General features: G+C 35.1%; 1 protein-coding gene across 12 annotated transcripts in view; it reads right to left on the bottom strand.

Moving 5' to 3' along the window:
* PCDH15 (protocadherin related 15) overlaps nt 1-22,897 on the bottom strand; it is a 1,888,416-nt gene that overhangs the window by 406,523 nt on the left and 1,458,996 nt on the right. For all 12 annotated transcript variants that reach the window (XM_030941315.1, XM_030941316.1, XM_030941314.1 and 9 more), the window contains one exon: nt 11,597-11,705. In XM_030941315.1, the coding sequence (XP_030797175.1) occupies nt 11,597-11,705 (109 nt within the window). The remainder of the gene's footprint in view (nt 1-11,596; nt 11,706-22,897) is intronic.

Genomic DNA, 22,897 nt, shown 5'->3' on the forward strand with positions numbered 1-22,897 from the left:
AAGATCTTGTCCCAGATCTTCTGAATCAGAAGCTCTGAAAAGGGAGGTCAAGAGAATGCACTTTGAATAATCTCACTGAATTCTTGTAGCCTTTAAAGTTTGAAAGTCACCTCTTCATGGTACATGATATGTTCATATCTATTTTTTAAACATATCAATAATTACAAAATTCAGTAACTATGTTATTGCTAATAGTACCACCATTTTTTCGGACTATGTGGCTTCAAATCCCCAAGTTACTTTTACTAGCCAATTCTCTATACATTTTCCAAGTGATTCTTTCTTACCTTAGAAAGTCTCTCTGATGTGTTTCTTTGTCATAGTCCTAATCTCTTACCTTACTCAGAACTTTGTTATTTCATACTTGTACCACAGTGATAGCCTACTAATATCTTCTGGCATTCCATTCCCTTATAATCACTGAAGGAAACTTTCTAAAATGCTATTTTTATTGTCCAATTATCTAGACAAAATTTTTCCTATTGTGTACTGTGGTAACCCCTAAAATCAAATTGAGAAAAAAAAGTATAAATATATTTTTCTTTATTGATTGATTCAATTTACATATAGTGAAATGCACAGATCTTAATCTTTAATGTTTTAGGGGCATAGACCCATGTTATTACCACTCCTATTCAGACTTTAATTTTATATTTATCTTTAAATAAAATAATACAAAAGTAAACTTAGCTAATGCTTTATATACTGACTGACAGTGTGTCTCTGTATGTTTTAGAGACAAGCAAGGAATCTGGAGGGAGATGTGGCAAGTATACAGTGTGAAGGGATAACCAGCAGTGTATTATTCAGATTTCTTTAGGGAAACAAAACAAATAGGCTATAAGGACATATTAGTACTGACAGTGAGAAAGAGAGAGAGAGAGAGAGAGAGAGAGAGAGAGAGAGAGAGAGAGAGAGAGAGATTCTCTCAATCATTTGGCTGATTGGTTATGGGAATTTGTTGTATTAGTCCATTTTCACACTGCCAAAAAGACATACCCAAGACTGTGCAATTTACAAGAGCAAAAGATTTAATTGGAACTTACAGTTCCACGTGGCTGGGGAAGCCTCACAATCATGGTGGGAGGCAAGGAGAAGCAAGTCACTTCTTACATGGATGGCAGCAGGCAAAGAGAGAGAGAGAGAGCTTCTACAGGGGAACTCCTCTTTTTAAAACCATCAGACCTCTTGAGACTATTCACTGTCCTGAGAATAGCAGGGGAAAGACTTGCCCCCATTATTCAATTATCTCCCACATGGTCCCTCCCACAACACGCGGGAATTCAAGATGAGATCTATGGCTAGGCACAGTAGCTCATGCCTATAATCTCCACACTTTGGGAGGCTGAGATGGGCGGATCACCTGTGTCAGGAGTTTGAGACCAGCCTGCATAGCATAATGAGATCCTATCTCTAGGTGAGATTTGGCTGGGACACAGCCAAACCATATCATTTTGCACCTGCCCTCTCCCAAATTTCATGTCCCCACACTTCAAAATAAATCATGCCTTCTCAATAGTCCTCCAAAGTGTTAACTCATTTCAGCATTAACTCAAAAGTCCACAGTCCAAAGTCTCACTGGAGACAAGGCAAGTTCCTTCTACCTATGCATCTGTAAAATCAAAAGCAGGTTAGTAACTTTCTAGATACAGTGGGGATACAGGCATCAGGTAAATACAGCCATTCCACATGGGAAAAATTGGCCAAAACAAAGGGACTACAGCCCCCAAGTCCAAAATCCAGCAGATAAGTCAAATCTTCAAGATCTGAAATGATCTCCTTTGACTCCATTTCTCACATCCAGGTGACACTGATGTAAGTGGTGTGCTTCCATAGCCTTGGACAACTCCATCCCTGTTGTTTTGCAGAGTGTAGCCCCCTCCTGGCTGCTTTCATGGGCTGGTGTTGGGTGTCTGTGGTTTTTCCAGATGTACTGTTCAAGCTGTTGGTGGATCTACCATTCTGGGTTCTGTAGGACTGTGGCCATCTTCTCACAGCTCCTCTAGGTGATGCCCCAGTAGGGACTCTGTGTGGAGGCTCTGACCCCAAGTTTCCCTCCTGCACTGCACTAGCAGAGGTTCTTCACAATAGCCCTGCCACTGAAGCAAACTTCTGCCTTGACGTACAAGGCATTTCCACACATCTGAAATCTAGGTAGAGCTTCTCAAACTTCAATTCTTGACTTCTCTGCATTCACAAGCTCAATACTATGTGGAAGCTACTGAAGCTTGTGGCTTGCAACTTCTGAAGGCAGGGCCCCAGCTCTATGTTGGTCCCTTTCAGCCATAGCTGGAGCAGTTGGGACACAGGAAAACAAGTTCCAAGGCTGCACACAACACAGGGATCCTGGGCACAGCCCACAAAACCATCTTTTCTCCCCCAGGCCTCCAGACTGGTGGTTGGGGGGGGGCTGTCATGAGACCTCTGACATACCCTGGAGACATTTGTCCCATTATCTTCATGATTAACATACAGCTCCTGGTTACTTATGCAAATTTCTGCAGCCAGCTTGAATTTATCCTCAGAAAATGGGATTTTCTTTTCTATCAAATTATCAAGCTGTAAATTTTTTGAACTTTTATGCCATTTCCCTAATAAAACTGAATGCCTTTAACAGCACCCAAGTCACCTCTTGAATGCTTTGTTACTTAGAAATTTCTTCCACCAGATACCCTCAATCATCTCTCTCAAGTTCAAAGTTCCATAAATCTCTAGGGCAGGGGCAAAATGCTGCCAGTCTCTTTGCTAAAACAAAGCAAGAGTCACCTTTGCTCCAGTTAGCAACAAGTTCCTCATCTCCATCTGAGACTACCTCAGCCTGGATTTCATCATTAATATCATTATCAGCATTTTGGTCAAAGTCATTCAGTAAGTCTCTAGAGAGCTCCAAACTTTCCCACATCTTCTTGTCTTCTACTGAGCCCTGTGAACTGTTCCAATCTCTGCCTGTTACCCAGTTCCAAAGTCATTTCCACATTTTTGGGTCTATTTTCAGCAACACTCAACTTCTGTTACCAATTTACTCTATTAGTTCATTTTCACACTGCTGATAAAGACATACCAGGGACTGGGCAATTTACAAAAGAAAAAGGTTTAACTGGACTTACAGTTCTACATGACTGGGGAAGCCTCACAATCATGGTGGAAGGCAAGGAGGAGTAAGTCACATCTTACATGGATGGCAGCAGGCAAAGAGACAGAGCCCTTGTGCAGGGGAACTCCTCTTTTTGAAAATATCATCAGATCTTGTGAGACTTATTCACTATCACAATAACAGCACAGGAAAGACTTGCCCCCATTATTCAATTTCCTCCCACCTTGTCCCTCCCACAACACGTGGGAATTCAAAATGAGACTTGGGTGGTGACACAGCCAAGCCATATCATTTGTTGTGAATGCTAAGACCATCTACCATGTGAAAATTAGAGAACAAGAAAAATTGGTGGTGCATTTTTTGCTAGGTCCAGAGGCCTAAGAACCAGGGGACCCACTGATATAAGTCTCAGAATCTGAAAGCCTGAGAACTAAGCACTCTAATGTTTGATGGCAGGAGAAGATGGAAGTTCAAGTTCAAGAAGAGAGAACTCACCCTTCCTCTGTCTTTTTGTTCTATTCAGGCCCTCAATGGACTGGATGATGCTTGCCCATATTGGCGAGAGCAGATCTTCTTCACTCAGTCTTCTGATTCAAATATTAGTGTCTTTTTTAAAAAATCTCTTAGATCCAGAAATAATGTTTTGCCAGCTCTTTCTATGTGCCTTAAACCAGTCATGCTGACACATAAAAGTAAGCATCACAAGCAGCATTCTCTCTTGTTTGTTTGCTTTCAATACATTGCAATGACTTTTAGTTTACATTTGGCCAGGTAAAGGGATCTGTATTTTACAGTATTAATTTTACACCAAACTAAAGCCCCAAAAATGAAGAAATAGCTGAGAAATATGTCTGCAAATAAACCTGAGATTAAAGGTAACATTAATGATGTGTGCAGAAGTGAACACCAACAGAGATGGAAAAATCACCTTCCATTCCTCTGCTAAAACAGCTAAATCAGTCACGTTATTACTGACCATGGTCAAAACCATGGCAATCCAGGCAGACCATAAATAAAGTCAGACTGACAATTTTGATGTAATTAATACAATCATTTATAACGTTGACTTATATGTAATACAATTAATCATTTTGTATGTGATATCTGAACATTGAAACTTTAATGACTAATAAAATACATGTATAATTCTTAAATATTAAGAGTGTGTACTCTAAAATATTTTTTTAACTCATGGGATGAAGGATCAGAAAAATTATGTATTCATTATAAAATGTAGCTATCATTAACAATGATATGGTTTCGGCTGTGTCCCCATCGAAATCTCATCTTGAATTGTAACTCCCACAGTTCCCGCATCTCATGGAAGGAACTTTGTGGGAGGTAATTGAATCATGAAGGTGGGTCTTTCCCGTACTCTTCTCGTGAAAGTGAGTAGATCTCACAAGATGTGATGGTATTAAAAAGGGGAGTTTCCATTCACAAGCTCTCTTTTCTTGTTTTGCCATGTGAGACATGCCATTAACCTTCTGCCATGATGGTGAGGCCTTCCCAGCCACGTGTAACTGTAAGTCTGTTAAACTTCTTTCTTTTGTAAATTGCGTAGTCTCAGGTATATCTTTATCAGCAGCATGAAAAATGGAATAATACACTAATATCCACACACAATCTTGCCTAAACTTACATCTTTAAGTTCAGAGCTTCACTTTATGAACCTTCTCATCTCCTTGAATTACTTGAATTAGATCTAAGATGGAAAACAGTTTTTGTTTCCTAACAAGTAAAATACTCTTTTATTCCTTTCACCTTAAATCTGGGCAGGAATTGTTCTTGCTTTGACCAATATATGATGGTGTATTATTTCTACTGATTCAGTTCTGGGATCAGGCCTTCAGAAGTTTGGTAGCTTTCACTTTTGCCTTCTTAAAAGTTACGTGCACATGCGATTAAACAGACTATTTTAAATAAATTCTATAAAGAATATTTTCTTTAAAAAATAATTTCCAAAATGTAGAAGTACAGTAAAATTAGAAGCAGCATTCTGGAGAATGGTAAGGCATGAGGAAAAATGCACCTCAGGGGGTATATTTAAGGTTATATAATGTTTGAAAAACCACATGTGCTCAGCTATAAGTGCTCAGTTAAAAGAACTCGGTTGTGTAGCACAAGGATGATGAAACAAAAGAAAATATAAACAAAAAATAAGAAAGCAAGAAAAGATACAAAGAAAAAATATGGACTCTTTCTGATAACTGTGAAATATGAAATACACAATAGAAGAAATATAAGGCCCAGGAACATTTTCATCCCTTCTCAATGTGATATATGCACTGAGGAATGGATAAAAAATGTGTCTTTCTCTTCATATTTCCAATATGAGTATAGTGTATACCTGGCTATGAAAGTGCTAATACTTGATAATATCTACCAGAGTTAATGAAGGTTTATAAAAAAATTTAAACCAAGGTTTCTGGCTCTGGTATCTCCATTCTTAATGTGTGGCACCAACATTTTAGTTGCCAGAATATTAATAATATTATTATAATCATATTTTGAAAAATAAGAAAAATACTGTTAACAATATTATAATATTTATAGTTTGGTATGTATCATATACATCATATATATGATATTTAATACATATTACTTTTCACACATTAGGTGCTCATATAAAAGTACCTAATACTACAAGCTACTGTTACAAGCTAAAGTCAGCAAACTTTCTTATATTATTAGAAATACATATTATATGATATCATTATTAATGACAGTGCTGAAACAGTGCTTGATAGCTATTAACATTTACATTAAAAATGGTAAGACTTGATAACATAAGTAGAAGCAGAAATTTCATCTACATATATGATTAAGGGGTCCACAGATTATGCTTTTCTTTCAGAGACCTTCATGGCAGCCTCTTCCATCACAGGCCTTGAGGCTTAGGAGGAAAGGATGGTTTTGTGGGCCAGGCCCATGGCTGCACTGCCCTATGCAACCTCAGGACACTACTCCCTGCATCCAGCCATTCCATCTCTAGCCATGCCTACATGGTCCCCAGTTATATCTCAGGCCTCTGCTTCAGAGCATGCAAGCCATAAGCCTTGGCAGCTTCCATGTGATGTTAAACCTGTGGATACACAGAGGACAAGAGTTGAGGCTTGGAAGCCTCCACTTAGATTTCAAAGGATGCATGGCAATGTCTGGATGTCCAGGCAGAAGTCTTCCACAGGGGTGGAGTCCTCATGGAAGACCTCTACCAGGGCACCATGGAAGGGAAATGTGAGGTGGGAGCCCCCACACAGAGTTCCCACTGGGGCACTGCCTAGTGGAGCTATGAGAAGAAGGCAACTATTCTCCAGACCCCAGAATGGTAGATTCACTGATAGCTTGCACTTTTCACCTGGAAAAGCCACAAGCACTAAACACCAGCCCATGAAAGCAGACAAGAGGGCTGTATTGTGCAAAGTCAGAGAGGTATTAATGTGCAAGGCCTTGGGAGCCCACCCCTTGCATCAGTGTGGCCTGGATATGAGACATGAAGTCAAAGGAGATTATTTTGGAGATTTAAGATTTAATGACTGCTCTCTTGGGTTTTGGATTTCCATGGGAACTGTGGCACCTTTGCTTTCGCTGATTTCTCCCTTTTTGGAATGGATGTATTCACCCAATGCCTGTATCCCCATTATATCTTGTAAGTTTTTTCAGTCTCATAGGCAGAAGGGACTTGCCTTGTCTCAGATGAGACTTTGGACTGTGGACTTCTGAGTTAATTCTGAAATCAGTTAAGACTTGGGGGACTGTTGAGAAAGGATTATTGTATTTTGCAATGTGAAAAGGACATAAGATTTCAGAGGGGCCAGTGGTTTCATGATATAGCTTGGATTTGTTTCCCCACCAAAATCTCACGTTAAATTGTAATCTCCAATGTAGGAGGAGGGACCTAGTAGGAGGTGATTGAATCATGTGGGAACATTTCTCCCTTGCTGTTCTGGTAACAGTGGTGACAGTGAGTGAATTCTCACAAGATCTGTTTGTTTAAAAGTGTGTAGCACCATCCTTTCTCTCTCCTGCTCTGGCTATGTAAGATGCGCCAACTTCCCCTTCACCTTCGGCCATGATTGAAAGTTTCCTGAGGCCACTTAAACCTATTTTTCTTTATAAATTACCCAGTAACAGATAGTTCTTTATAGTGGTGCAAGAACGGACTAACAGAGAAGGGGTATTAAATATTCTCTAATGGTAGAATTTACCAGTAAAGCATCTGTCTGATGTAGAATTCTCCTTGTTGGGAAGATCTTTTTGATTACTAAGTCAGTCTATTTACTTATCAGTCCGCCCCGATTTTTTTTTTTTTTTCTCACGTCAATTTGAATAGTTTGCCTCCAGGAATTTGTCCATTGCATCTAGTTTGTCTAGTTGGCATACATTGTATATAATATTCCCTTATAACATTTTTTATTCCTGTAAGCTAAATAGAAGGTCCTCTCTTTCATTCCAAGTTAGTAAATTGCATCTTACTTCTTTTATTCCTGGTCAATCTAGCTAGAGATTTGTCAATTATGTTTATGATTTCAAAGAATTGATTTTGGCTTCATTTCTTATCTCTACTGTTTTCCTAATCCCTCTTTTATTATTTTCCACTGAAGTCTCTATTATTTCTATTGTATTGTTTAGTTTTTTTTTTTTTTTTTTTTCAGAGTCACCTCCAACGTCCTCCATCAGCCAGGCTGGAGTGAAATGGTGTGATCATGGCTCACTGCAGCCTTGACTTCCTGGACCCAGTGATTCTCACACCATAGCCTCCTCAGTAGCTGAGGCCACAGGTGCACACCACTGGACTAATTTTTGTATTTTGGTAGGGATGGGGTTTCTCTATATTACCCAGACTGGTCTCAAATTCCGGAGCTCAAGCAATCCACCTACCTCAGCCCCCCAAATATTGGAATTATAGGCATGAGCCACCACAGCTGACCTCTCTTTTGCTCTTCTTTAGTTTGCTTAACCTTTTCCAATGTCTTTGTGATAAAGATTACATTGTTGATTAGAGATTAAAATACAAGTTATAATGTATTTTTATTTGTCTGATTTTTTAAAAATTTCTTCCTTGAGTCACTGATTATTTAAGAATATTGCATAATTACCACACATTTGTGAATTTCCAAAGTTTCCTTCATTATTAATTTCTAATTTCATTCCATTTTTGTCAGAGAATAGAGTGTGTATTATTTCAATCATTTTCAATTTAATGATATTGGTTTTATGACCTAACATGATCTATACTGAAGAACACTCTAGGTGCACTTGAGAAGAAGACTTATTCTGCTGTTGGGGGTAGAGTGTTTTATAGATACATCTTTTAGGTCTAGCTGCTTTATGGAGTTGTTCCATCTTGACCTTTACTTACCACATTTGCAGAGTTTCAAGGTCAGCCAGAGATGACAGCTTAGGGCCTTTCCAAGTGTTTCCTGAGTATATATAGTTTGCTCTTGTCTTTTTAGATTCCCAGAAATATGTTAAACCTTTATAAACTCCCTATGAACATCATTCTCTAGCTTTTCCTTTAAAGACTTTTGGCTAGTCAATAATTCTGCCATTGATGATCATGACAGTAGGACCATTGAAATAGGCTGACAACAGTCCTTGGATGATCTTGTCATAGACATCAGCATCCATATCCTCATATATAGTAAACAAGAGACTGTCTATAACAAATGTAAGCAGGAGAGGAGCCCTCCATGTGGTAACTTAACATGAGCTTGGAGAAACACATATATTCAGAAATATTTGAATGGATTTAAGGAAAATTAAGAGTTTTGACAAAGTACATGAAGTCAGCGTTATGGACATTCTCTTCTGTGTGTGTGTGTGTGTTGTGTTGTGTCTGGTTTTTGTTTTTGTGTTTCCATTTGTACCAGACTGATGTGACTTGGGTAACATGTCTTATTTTCCTTCCTAATGGTAATTACAATGTCAACTAAAATGTATTGAGCATTACGTTTTTTTCCAGGCATTATTATGTACAATTACAATGTATTGGATCAAATTCTCACAACCCTTTTGTACAAAGATCTATTTTTGTTAAATCTATATTAAAGAAGAATAATCTGGTCAGGTAGTGACCCACGCCTGTAATCCTAGCACTTTGGGAGGCTAAGGCAGGAGGATCGCTTGAGCCCAGGAGGTCGAAGCTTCAGTGAGCTATGATTGTGCCACTGCACTCCAGTCTGGGTGACAGAGTAAGACACTGTCTCAAAAGAAGAAAAAAGAAGGACTAATTTCAGGTAAAGAGGGGCTAAATAACTCAACTAAAACTATAAGTCTAGTGTGAGTTAAAGTCATGATTTTTAACATGGACGGTACAATTTCCAGAGGCTACACTCTCAACTCCTACAATTCACTTCCTTCTAAAAATGTAAATAGTGTAAAGGGATATTATTCATTTACCTTAGCTATGAGAGCAAATAATTGTAAGAGTTTATATCCATTGTTTGGGACAATTCATTATCCTACAGTTGTAGGCTGATGAAACTTTCCATCACTGTGTCACTTTTCTGTTAAAAGTTTTTTCATTGACTCCTCATTTCACTCAGAGAAAAATGCAAAGTAGATAAATAACATACAAGTCTCTCTAGTTTCTGCTTTCTTCTTATCTGTCACCTTTCTACTTTTACCTCACTCACTTCTTTCCAATACGGCCCCCTTGTTGTTTCTGATACCACCTGGCAAGCTTCAGTTTTGATCTCTGCCTAGAAACTCTTCCCAGTGATGACATCACATCAGAGTGATGTCAACCTGAATAACTTCCTCAGCCTCCGTAAGCTTTTGCGAATAGCTTAGCTTTTGATGACGCAAGTACTGATGATACTACTTAATACTGCAACTTGTACTACAGTCCTTCTCTGCTCTTCCAATCCCATTCATATGATCGATTTTCCCCATAGCATTCATACTTTTCTACCTTTGATAATAAACACTTATTTATTATAGTAATTGTTTATTGCCTATCTCTACTGCCAGAAAACCGGCTCCACAAAGTCAGTGATATGGCTTGCTTCAAAGTGTAGGTGATCATTTGTTGAGAAAAAGAATGCAAATAACTTTTAAAAGTGAAATAAACTTGAACACCAATGCATCTAACTGGCTCTGAGTATCATAATTCTCCAAGTCTATTCTAAACTTTCATCCTTTAGCTTTTGCACATGCTGCATTATCTATATAGATATTTTTCTCTCTCTTTCCACCTAGAAACTCCTGTCTTTCTGCTAAAATGACTCTTTCTAAGCAATTCTCATAAAATGCTTAATGCTTTCCTCCCATGAGCCTACATGTGGTTCAAACTTTATTTAGAGCACCGTAAATATTATATTTTAATCTATCTTTTAATTTTTTATTAATTTTTTTTTTTAGCCACAGACTCCGTGACTACCTAACCTAGAACATTCATCTCTCATATTTGTGTCTTTGGCATCTAGTACAGTGATTGACATATAGTCAAGCCTTCAGTTAATGAAATAAATGATGCTTATTTCCTATTATCTATACCAAAATCTCTACGGACTTAAAATAGTTTTATGTTTATGAAAGCTTTTTACAATATAATAATATGAGCTCTGCTTATGATATTTATGTCCTTATAAAGACCAAAGGCTTGAAACAGAGTTACTATAATTTTCTTTACAGACAGCATTTGTAAGTAGGATACAGTATAAAATTTGCAAATCTAATATCTGTTGGTTGTTGTGTATGTGTGTATGCACATAGACTTCAAGTAAGAGAACAGAAAGGGGTTGAGGGCTAATGCTAAACTGCATTAAAGTTATTTTTCAAGCACACTTCAAAAGAGGCCCCTTCTTCCTTAAAAGATATATAGCCTGTCTCACATGCTTCTGTCTGTCTAGAGGCTACGCAAGTCAGCAACACCCATATTTTAGCAAAAGCAATCTGAGAAGAGCAGTATAATCAATTTCTCATCATTTTTGCTTTTGGTACAATCAGTAGTACATGCATAGGGATGGATTAGAACAGCTTCTGTGGAATTTTTCAAGAAAAATATTTGCCAAAGGTTCATGTATCATATTCCCTTGGGTAATTATGTTCTCTTGTCCTTTTTTTATAAATGGCTCCAAAATAGCTCTTTTTAAATTCAGTCACATATTATCAGAATTATGTATAGCATCCACCCAAAGATAAAATACAAGTGGAATGTTTTTCATTTTATATTAAAAGCTGGTGCTAGAGAATGCTTTCTATGGTAAGTTGATATGTAGAAAAATACCAATATGCAGGTTAATATTCTAATACTTTGAATTGTTTGGCTTTTTCATAAAAGTTATTTATTTATCATTCTACACATTTCAGTCCAGCTAATTGAGGAAGGAAATATCTGGAATTATTATTTTAAAATTTGTTTATACACAAAAGTAACCATCATGTCAAATAATAATAAAAAATGTTATTTAAAATATTTCCTTGGAATTTAGAGAATGTGTTTCTATAAGATTCTAGAATAGTAACTGATAGTGTAAAATGTTAGCAGATACGAACCAACAAGGATAGAATAGAGGATTCCTGGCCTATCTGATGGCGGTTGAATATTCCGGTCCTGATCTACAGCTTGGATTGGTGGCGTAACAACAATGGGGTTCAGTTCTTCCTGAAAAAAAAAAAAATAGAGTTTTCTTTAGCTGTATTACTAATATTTCATGAAGAGTTGAGACAGATGTTTTAGTTTGGAAATCTATACAACATCTGAGACAGTAAACTCAAGTTTCAACATTTATAATCTAATACCTTTTGCTAGTTAATTTTGAATGTTAAGAGGAAGCAAAGTATCCTCAAAGTCAAAATGGTAAGACACAGTAATTATGCACATAGACATTTATATCAGTAACTACTCCTAAAAGGAAAGCAAGGAAGAATGATAATGCATTTTTAATCTTCTCTAGAGGATTTCACAAAAGAAATAGCAGGCTATCAAATAGTTTATGAAGTAATGTTTTCTCTTCTCCTTAGACAAAATTTGTAAGAATACTTGTATTCTTTCCTTGCTAAATCATTTTTTAGTTTCATATACATTAATTATATTAAAATATAAATACTTAAAGTAAATAATTTCATAAAAATAAAAGTCACATTATTGCAAATTTCATATAATTAAAATTGATTTTATATTATGCAGGTATGTACATAATTTGCAATGGTCTATAAGAAATAATGTTTAAAATTATAACGTATTTATTTAATTCAGTGTTTCCCAATTTGATGTCCAGTACTAGTCTGTTGTGCTATCAGGACTGGCAAACATTTTTCTGTAAGAGACCAGATAATAACTATCTTTAGGCTTTGCCAACCATATGGTCTATGTTGCAGCTACTGTCAACTCTGCCACTATAGCACAAAAGCCCAAGTGGGCACGGCTCTGTTGCAATAAAACATTACAAAAACAGGTGGTAAGTGATATGAGGTTACTGACCACTGTGATCATAATAGTATGCTAAAAGTACAATAATAGGTATGTTGAAAAATAATAAAAAGTTTATCAACACAGATAAACTTGGGAAATACGATATTAAATACAGTTTTGAAAACCAATTAACTGTACCGCAAATCTTTTCAGACTTAATTATGCTAATCTGCATACTGACTCTCTAAGGAAAGGATATTATTTGCTCACTTGCAAGAAACACCCATTAACCTCTTTTTCAAATAATACCTTTAGAACACAGTTTGTGAAACACTACTTTAAGTTTTGCAGCCCCCATCCCAAATATGCCAGTAGTAATTCTAAATGGAAATAATTCTAAAGGGTAATTCTAAAGGGAAATTCCATTACATATTTTGGCTGAGGGCTGTGAAACTTAAACTACTGGTTCCCAAACACTCAGTATATCTCAATATCTGACAACTTTACATTCTAAAAAATTACTGCAATGTTCTCACATTATTTCTTCTGAAATGACAGAACATTGAAATATGTCATGTACTTTTACAAAAAGTCAGTAGTTTCAGTTCTCAGAAAAAATGTATAGTGATGGCATGCTAAAAAAGAGCAATGATATTAAAACATTATAATACTTAATTTTATGCTGAAAGTATAATAAGGATAATTATTGACCAATAATTCAAACGTCATAGACATTGTAGAGCTTTCTCTTGAGTTCATTATCACTAATAGGTCCTAAGCAGTATAAATGTCATCAATATTTTCCTGAAAATAAAAAGTTGTTGGTAGTAGCAACTTACTAATACTCTATTCTCTCCTTTAAATGTGGAATCAGAACCATGAAAATATCAAATCAATATCAAAATTACTCAGTTAAATCCAGAAGAATATTGCTCCTCTCACACAACTCTCACTGAGCTTTTCCTCCCACACTGCCTCTCTCTCTTTATCTCTCTCCCTCACACACACACACACACACACACACACACACACACACGCACTTTTACAATAATCAATTTGCTTGGTATGCAATACCTGTATTATTCCCTAAATGGAATAAAAAATCTGAAGTTCTTTGAAATATGTATGTCTGAACATAGGAGTTAAGAGTTGACAAGCTCTTTCTAGTCATTTCTCTGAGGAATCTGATTGCATCAGCCAAAGTCAACTTATGGTTAAGCTGTATCACTCCTGGTTCATATAATTAAACCTGCAATAATTTTTCCAAAACCGAGGCTCTGTTAGGATCCTGTGAAAGCATTTCAAATCTGAGGACTTTCTGCAGTTCCATTCTCATAGTCAGAAAAATATACCAATGTTTCCTAAACAATTTTTGCTATTATAAAATAAGTAATTTCTTATCTAGAAATTAAAATAAAATTGAATCTTAGCTTTTCTTTTGGAATGCTAAATGTAAGCAAACCATAATATTTGAGGATATGTTGGCTGATCACCTTCACCTATTTATTTCTATAGATTTGCGAAGTTACCTACACATAAGCAGCTTTAGCTTTGTTAATTAGTAATGTAGCATAAAATATTCTTTCTATAATATATAGTTATTGAAATGAGCAACAGAATTTATTTACAATGAATTGTTGTATAAGCAACATAAAAAACAAAAAATAACACATCAAACAAAACCAAGAGGAAGAGAGAAATGAAAATTAAATTCCTCATCTTACACATTTGCTTGTTAATTAAATATTATATATATACATATAGTAAGAACTGAAGAAATAAAAAGAAACAAGTATATTATTTAGAATTAAATTGATAATCAGAAGGTGAAAAACTGTATCTCAGGATACTAAGCATGGAAGTGAGGGAAGATGGGATAGAAAATATTTTACATAAAGTCATTTGGTACTGTGTGACTATGTCATTACCATACCCTGTACTATTTGTTTTAACATTAATAATAAATAAATTATAGTATTGAGAATGAAAGAAAATAAACTCTCTTGATAAAGGCTTTCATAGGTTTCTGGAAATTTAAAAGAAATGGTGTGGTTTAAATAACTTATCAGAATTGACATTTTTTCTTGTCCTATAGAGACTAGCAACTTATTTTAATATATTTATTTCTCCTTCTGCTACCATAAATGAGATTGTCAGATAATCTAGGATTAAAGGTGAAAAGAATGATTTCTTAAATATTATGTGTATGATTACCTCTCAAATAAATTGTGTTCCATGAAGCTTGAAATTTTAAAGTATTATTAATACATGACATTAAAGAATACTAAAAATTAGGATTTTTAGGATGATCTTGTTAAATATTTAACAAATTTTATAAAGACATGTAGCATTGAAATCAGAGGTAGACAATTCATATGCATTCATTAGAAGAAACAACATAAATAACATGCATTATGTTTGAACTTCTGTCTGCCACCACAATCTCCACAGTAGATAGAACCAGGCCTGGGAGGGGTATTCATATAAGCAAGAACCACCCAGATGGAAATGGTTCCTTAGAATAAGTGAGAATTTTACAGAGAGAACAGAGGTCAAATAATAATACTATGTACGTATTCAGTTCAAGTTTTTTGTTTGTTTGTTTGTTTTGTTTTAACAACAGGGTAAATCCAAAGAAAACTGAGCAAAAATAAAATGAAAAAAAAAAAAAAAAGCATTATGTAGTAGTGAAGTATCCAATGCTGATGAACAAAGGAAACAGATAGAAGAAATAGTCTTTGATTACCAAGTGCCAGCATATTACTGTCCTTGAATTTATTGAAAAGTAGTATCCTTATAATGAACCTCTTTTTTCCTAAGTTAGTTTTAGGTCAGTTCTTGGACTTTAAACCTAGAGTATCCATCTAATAAAAGGCTAAAAAAAAGAGAGTAATAAATGGTGTACTTTACCTTCTAAATTCTGTTACTTTACCTTCTAAAATCTGTTATTTATTTTCTTTCTTTCTTTCTTTTTTTTTTTTTTTTTTTTTTTTTGAGACAGAGTCTCACTCTTTCGCCCGGGCTGGAGTGCAGTGACCCGATTTCGGCTCACTGCCAGCTCCGCCTCCTGGGTTCACGTCATTCTCTTGTCTCAGCCTCCTGAGTAGCTGGGACTATAGGCGCCCGCCACCATGCCCGGCTAATTTTTATATTTTTAGTAGAGACGGGGTTTCACCGTTTTGGCCAGGATGGTCTGGATCTCTTGACCTCGTGATTCGCCCACCTCGGCCTCCCAAAGTGCTGGGATTACAGGCGTGAGCCACCACTTCCTGCCAATTCTCTTTCATTGAACACACCTTTATCTCTATGAAGAGAACAGAATTATTCTTGTCCATGAATTCAAGTAATGTAATCATTTACAGGATTTAGCAGATAGCAGATATTTAATGTATTTTTGCCAACTTAGTCTACTGAGCTATCCAAAGAGATCACTACTCTCTAGTTAACTTTGTGATATCCACTACCCAGAAAATAGTCCATCTGTGGCTACTGCCAGATCTTCCAGAGTTCTGAAAAGGCGATTGATTCAGTGACTTGTTTCTTCTGAAGAACAGGGTCTCTTCACATAGGTAGTAACTGCTGTTGCTTTTTCTCTGTTGTCCTCATTTATCTTAGCTTTTGACTTTACTACCTAGATTATTGAGGAAATATGGTATGTGTTGAAGAAATTAGAAGTCCACCCATAGCTCACATATGCTTGGGTATCCTTTATGGAAAGTATCAAAATGTTCCTCTATTTTATTATAATTGCTACATTTATCTTTTTTACCAAAAGCTTTATTGGTCTGTGAGCAGAAAATATTTTATTTGTATTTATAACCTTCAGCCTAGTGCCTCAAAGATTTCAACAAATTTTTGTTATCAAGTCAAGAAACACAAAATGAGCCCCCCAAACCCTGGAAGGCTCTTTTATACTTTGCCTCTGAAGCAAAGCTTCCTTCTTTGCTGTCTCCTTTGTCTTCAAGAAGAGGTCATGTCTCCTGAATTCTGTTCCTGTTGATAAGCATATATTAGAAGCACACAGGATAGCAGATTTGCATTTCATTGCTGTTTGAACTGTCAAACTACCTTCCCTGTCTTAGTCATGGGAACACATACCTAAAGTGAATTAGGTCCATATAAAAAGATTCATATTGTGAAGCTAATCACAGAAACGATTAAACAATAACAAAAAAAGTCTTCTGTAAAAATACTGTGTAATTATATGGTTATAAACCTAAAGATTATTGTATTATGAATACATGAGTCCTTTCATTAGCTTTTCTGGAGACACACCTTCTCTTTTGAGCAACGTTACAGTAACGTTTTGAAGCACAACTGTTGTATTATTCTGAGAGGATAACAGTAGGCAATTAGCATTTGATGCAAGTGAGGGTTAATTATTCCTCATACAACCTCACTACCAGATTGAAAATTAACTTTTGGTCTGAATTCTGTTTTGTATATGTGTGTGTGTATGTGTGTGTGTATGTGTGTGTATATATATAATATATATATATAATCATTAATAAAAACATAAGAGCAAGCAATCACAAAAGATTAAGAAGCTTTGTTGTAGATTTAAGAAAATCTCGGCCAGGAGTGGTGGCACACGCCTATAATCCAGTACTTTGGGAGGTTAAGGCAGTTGGATCACGGCATCAGGAGATCGAGACCATCCTGGCTAACACGGTGAAACCCCATCTCTACTAAATATACAAAAAATTAGCCAGGTGTAGTGGCGGGCACCTGTAGTCCCAGCTACTCAGGAGGCTGAGGCAGGAGAATGGTGTGAACCCGGGAGGCGAAGCTTGCAGTGAGCCAAGATTGCCACTGCACTTCAGCCTGGGCGACACAGTGAGAATCTGTCTCAAAAAAAAAAAAAAAGAAAGAAAAAGAAAAAAAAGAAAAGAAAAGAAAATCTCAGCTTTCTGGTCTTTTAGGTGTTCAAGCCATTATCTTACATTCTTGCATAAAAGGTACATTCAAGAGAAACACTCAGATTTCAGACATTGGATATATTCACTGTTTAGCTTATATCAGGTAAACAGAAGGCATGACCCATAGAACGATAAGATTTAACCTATTATATCATCGCTAATGTTAAATGGATACATAATGCATATGATTTTCACTGTTTCATGAATGGGTAGGATGTCTTGAAAATAATTTGAAACCAGTTCTTACTTTTAAAATACTTCTCATTTCACCAATGAGAAATAATATCTATCATTTACACAAGTTGATAGATCAGTAAATTTTTTTAAAAAGACGTTTTGCGGACAGATTATTAAAGCTTCTAGCCTTGGTTGAGATACAGGTAATAGAAGCATTGTTAAAATGCTAAATATTCTCAACTTGACATTTGAATGACGTCTTCATCTGAGTAACGTATACATAGTAGTACACTGAATGTGCCCCAGTATTTCAAATTAACTGAAGACATTATAATTAACTTCAAAAAACAATATATTCTGATATATCCCTGGAAATGTAATCTGAGTTCATACAAGTACATAGTCTGCTGTTTTTATAAAAGCCAAATTTGGATGTATTATATAATATTAGACTTATCATTGCTTAGATCTTTATACTGTATTTTAATCAAGTAATAACATCATAGTATTTGGAGAAAGGATAGTCATGATAACATAGTAAAAATATGCTGCAAGTATTCCAAGACCAATAATTAAGTGATTTGCAATTTTAGTAACTATATAATTTAATACCTAAGTTATTGAATGTATTACTTAGTCCTTAATTACTTTCATAATTTTATGTGTTCTTTACATTTCAATAGGTACTTTTTCAATCTCCATTAAAGTCATTAATATTCAATTTTTACACTCCCTTTAACAAAAGATTTCTACTGCATGTAAGAAAAGTCAGTGAACATTATTATTCTCATTTCATATTACATTGTAAATGCACTATTTTCCTCAAAGCTCTTGATCATTTTCAGCCAGATTCTTGCTTTTCTTCCATGTGTTACTAACACAGAGATTTAGAACAAATCAAAACTTTTCTCAAACACTTTCATATAGACATAAATACAATTCTATATTCCCTTTAGAGGCCCAACGACCATTTCTGTTTTCACTTTGCTTAGTTTTGCTTTTTACAAAAGTCAGAAATATCCAATTGTTTGAAAAAGTGTCAGACATATTGAAACGTTTATCCTGGTGAGATTATTGTAGAAAAGAGTAACTAACTGGGGTGAGTAGTATGGGCCAAGTCAATTACTTTGAACTTTTTGTATTGTTATGGAAGAAATACAAGTTGAACATTCACAAACATCTTTGAAACTGATATACTATATATATCAAAGTTCCTCAACTGGTTTTTGATAATTATTATCCTTAGAACAGAAGGGCGAAGAACACATTTGAGATATGTATATAACTATGATTCGTGAAAATCATAACACCTCATGCCTAATCATTGGAATTTCATATCACATATTAAAACAAAAATTCACTAAGCTAACAGAAGATACCCTTGTTTTATTATTTCCATGAGCAAATTTTATGACCCTTCCAATATCATACGCTTTATTCTACCACGTATGTGTAAATTTATCTTGTATAATGTGACTGAATTTGTTTCAAAAATGCACATTTCAGTATCCTCTCAATTGCATATTTGGATGCTTTTACTGATACTTCTCTTATTTTCAAAATATTTCCTTGAATGTCTTTGTCTTTAAAGTTTGTTTACCTGGGATTATATGTCTCCCTTGTCTATGGATCATCAAATGATTTCTAGACAGGCAATAAAAACTTTGGCTGGGGGTAACTTGGTAATTATTTTCCATGAATAAATAATAAAAGACTGTAACAAAATCTTCAAGATTGGTGACTTGTTCCACACTGTCCAACTGACAAAGGCTCAAGTGTTACCGCAATCAAGTTGGCTTTGACTATCAAAAATCGATTTCCAAATAACTCAAACTTGAGAATATGCATTTCACAGATGTTGTAAGAAGGATACATAGATCATAGAAATATGTCTTACATCCCTTTCCCGCATTCCTATCCATTTCTATAACAGCTATTCTTGTTCCTACTTCTCACACTGCCTCAGGGCTAATTCAAAATCTTCTTGTTATTCACCTCCCCTTCATTCCCATCATGCACATCAAAAATCCTCCAAAAGATTTTGAGAAGCATGACCCACTCTGGAAGTCAGAGGAAAGGAAGACATTGAGCAGACAGAGTTTGTTTTATCATGAAGATAAGGAGACAATCTTGGGAGAATTTATTTTGTTCATAATTGTAGTCTCATTACATTTGTATGAATATTTCAATGATAATAATGATATGGTTCCCATTGTGTGCTCTCATCAGATCAGGAGATGTCTGTTTCTGTGATGACTTCAATTCACTGTCAAATCACAATTCCATCCAGGACCTCCTTGCTAGCAGGGACTGTTTGAGCACTCCTTAGGGTTTTCACCTTCAATCTCTCCAGATAAGGCCTCCTCACTCAATAGGAAGGCAATAAAACAAGGACAACAAATATGAAACACATATGACAAAGTAGTCCTTTTTTATTGATTTGATTTTAGAGAAATGAAATCTGATTTTGCATTACCAGATGCAGTAGTTTGGTAAAAGAACATAAATTTTTAATTTAGATAAATGAAGCAACATAATATACAGTTTTCCCAAGTGGTTTTATCATTTTATATTTCTACCGAGTATATGTGTAATAAATGTGAATGTTCAAATCAATTGGAGAAAATGGATTTTTTTTTTTTTTTTTTTCTGAGATGGAGTCTTGCTCTGTCGCCCAGGCTGGAGTGCAGTGGCCGGATCTCAGCTCACTGCAAGCTCCGCCTCCCGGGTTTACGCCATTCTCCTGCCTCAGCGTCCCGAGTAGCTGGGACTACAGGCGCCCACCACCTCGCCCGGCTAGTTTTTTGTATTTTTCAGTAGAGACAGGGTTTCACCGTGTTAGCCAAGATGGTCTCGATCTCCTGACCTCGTGATCCGCCCGTCTCAGCCTCCCAAAGTGCTGGGATAACAGGCTTGAGCCACCGCGCCCGGCCGAAAATGGATTTTTTAATAAAGAATGATTAAATATTGGTTATCAATGCATACTGAAAAAAATTATGATAGATAAATAAAGCTTTGGAAGATTGCCAAATAAGTCTTTACCAGATACATCTTTGGTCAATTGCTTATGCCAAATATATCTTTGTAGAACAAAAGTGAATGTATGAGAAAAACACATGTATTAGAAGTCAACATAGGTGAAAATAAGAAAGGTAAATGATTACTTAAAAATATTGCAAATGCTTGCTTACAATGATTTAAAACAAGCCCATTAATAGGAACTGTTGGAGGCATGAAGAGATATGGGCTTTTATAGTTGTGACGGAAAAAAAAAAAAAAAGCAGGTTAAGTTCAAGGAAAAAAGAATGAAATCTATCACCACGTTTGACAATATGTATAGTATAGATTAAAGCATTTCAATTTGAGTTTATCTTACATAAATATTGAGAGATATGCTTGGAGATGTGTTGAGAAGGATATTCATTGTACAATATACAATTTGCTTTTTTTAAAAAATGAATTTCTTATTCTAGTACAACCTATGAGATACCTTCATAAATCAGTATTTCACAGTCTGATGAATTATCACAGTTATAATTATAAATTCCTGGAAAAAATTGGTATTTTCACGAGGTCTGACAATATGTGTAGCTTAAACTTAACGATTGCACTTTGAGCTTTATCTTACATAAATATTGAAAGAGACATATGCTCAGAGATGTGTTGACAAGAATATTCACTGCATAATATATAATGTACTTTTAAAAATAAATTTCCTATACAAGTATAAGTTATGAGATATCTTCATAAATCATTAGGTCACAGTCTGACAAATTATTACAAAGTTATAATTCATTCATGTAATCACACTGTGACCAAGAAATAGAATATTGCCAGTATTTCAGAAACCCACTTATTAAATTATCTACTCATAACTACCCCTACTTCCATCCTAGAGATGACCTGATCTGTAATATGAAAGATTTGTTTTACCTGTTTTAAATTTTCTATAAATTGAATTTCGTAGTATAAAACCTTTTTATATATGGCTTTTCAATCAATTATTATGTCTTATATTATATGTATACATATAAGATTCTTGCATATAATTAAGTGCCATACTAGTATACTCATATTAATGGTTATACTATAAACCATTAGATGAATAGATCATATTTTATGTATTCATTTTTTTTTCAACTGGTGATGAACTTTGTACTTCTTCTAGGGTATGCTGTGATGATAATGCTCTTACGAACACTCTTGAGTATGTCTTCTTACTGATATGATTGCATCTGTGTTAAATATAAGAATAAAGTTGCAGAATATGTATACATTCTGATAGGCTAGATTATTGCCAGTTTTCTAATGTGGTTGTATGGTTTATATTTTATCACAGAGTAGGAGAATTCTAAATATTTCACATCTTTACAGTTTCAGTCTCTTAAGATTTTAGCAAAGGCAGCGAATATGTATTATTATCTTATATTTGCTTTAACTTGAATTTTGTTGATGATTAATGGGGTTGAACAACTGTTTGATGATCTTGGACATTTGTAAAGTACTGTTCCATATCTCTTGACTATTTTTAGTTGAATTGTCTGTTTTCCTTAATGATTCACAGGAGTTCTTTATATATTATAATTAAGTCATTTATCATCTTAATGTTTTATAAATATCACAATTCTTATGACTTATATTTAGACCCTATTAATGTTATCTTGTCAAAGGAAAGTTTCTAATTTTAATATAGTTGTATCTATCCCTTTCTCTTTTCATATATACTTGGCTATTTCCTCTCCCTATACATATATTCTGACCATCTGAAGTACAGACAATAATTTTTCTTATCTATTTCCATAGATAAAATATTGTGCTCATCCACATCAGAATTTGTGTAAAGTGAGTTGGCTTCCCTATAACTTTCTTGAGAGCAAAGTGAAGGTCTATTTTCTTTTATCTATGTAGGACCAGACAGTACATACGGCACATGGAGACTCAAAAACTTTGAATAAAGTGTTTCTCAGTTGTAGGTTATTTAGAGTATTTTTGAGGCTCATACACACTTGTTTTGCTCTCTGCATTTCTGTAGGACATCTAAATACAAATAATGATGTTTTTTTAGAATCTATTTATAATTTCAATATCTTTGAGCTTCCTAAGTTGCTGCGTTTAACTACAGGCCAAAATAATGTGGTCACGAGAGTGAATCACATATAAGGGCTCACAGCGCTTCATTGAGATAGCCTTTTGGGGTAGTACAATAAACAATCTCACAGACATTCCTATAGAGTGAACGGTGAACTCCTATGTCCTAGAACAAAATATGTCAAGCTTGTCAATAAATAGCAATAAAGCTTTTCAGTAAGCTATTCGTCTCTTAGAGCTTGAATTATGATTTTCAAG

The sequence above is a fragment of the Rhinopithecus roxellana genome, chromosome 11 (assembly GCF_007565055.1).
Source record: "Rhinopithecus roxellana isolate Shanxi Qingling chromosome 11, ASM756505v1, whole genome shotgun sequence".
NCBI lineage: Eukaryota > Metazoa > Chordata > Mammalia > Primates > Cercopithecidae > Rhinopithecus > Rhinopithecus roxellana.